This window comes from Gracilinanus agilis, chromosome X (genome assembly GCF_016433145.1).
Source record: "Gracilinanus agilis isolate LMUSP501 chromosome X, AgileGrace, whole genome shotgun sequence".
NCBI lineage: Eukaryota > Metazoa > Chordata > Mammalia > Didelphimorphia > Didelphidae > Gracilinanus > Gracilinanus agilis.
Genome location: NC_058136.1, coordinates 70,674,542 through 70,675,229, shown reverse-complemented (window position 1 = coordinate 70,675,229; position 688 = coordinate 70,674,542). Strand labels below are relative to the sequence as shown.

Sequence of the window (688 nt, the reverse complement as noted above, 5' to 3'; positions counted from 1 at the left end):
TTTAAAAGCCGGATGGGATCCGGAGTGAGTGTGGCTTCTAACACTGAAAGCGCGGCTGTATTTCGTTATTCATTTGAATGCCATCGTGGCCTCTTTGGGAAGAATTCAAAGGAGGCGTTTCGGCAACGTCCCGCATTTCCATCCCCTGTAAAGTGTGCTTTGGAACTCAGTCTGAATGAAGACCAATTCCACCTGTGCCCAGAGAGGCAGGACATGGGTTCGAATTTTGCCTCTGCCATTTTAACAGAGGCAGCTCCTCCGCCCGAGGTCAGGCTGCGTTTTCCTCTGCGTAGACGTGGACCCATTCTGCCGGGAGCCTCCTCCCTGGGCGCGCGGCCGCCTCCCGTCGCCTTCCCCCCCGTGGCTCCTTGGGTGGGATGGGGAAAGCGCCTTGACTGGTCCAGGAGCCTGACGGGCTTTTCTTCTCCATCACCGCCCAGCTGTGGTGAGATCATTTCCTCGAGGAGGCGGGGCCTGAGCGGCGTGCAGAAGACTCGCGGCGAGAAGAAGGGCCAATTTGGCTCCTTGTGTTCTACGAGCCGGAGGCACCATGGCTAGCTATCCCGAGCCCCCGGAGGACACGGTCCAGATCCTTCGAGACATAGCCAACCGCCTGCGGATCCATTCCATCCAGGCCACATGCGCCTCCAATTCAGGGTAATGTCAGCCGTTCCTTCTTCTGGGGGGG

General features: G+C 58.6%; 1 protein-coding gene across 1 annotated transcript in view; it reads left to right on the top strand.

Moving 5' to 3' along the window:
* Positions 1–550: 550 nt before the first annotated feature.
* TKTL1 (transketolase like 1) overlaps positions 551–688 on the top strand; it is a 38,140-nt gene continuing 38,002 nt past the window's right edge. Inside the window, exon 1 of the mRNA XM_044682895.1 lies at positions 551–657. Coding sequence (XP_044538830.1) covers positions 551–657 — 107 coding nt within the window. The remainder of the gene's footprint in view (positions 658–688) is intronic.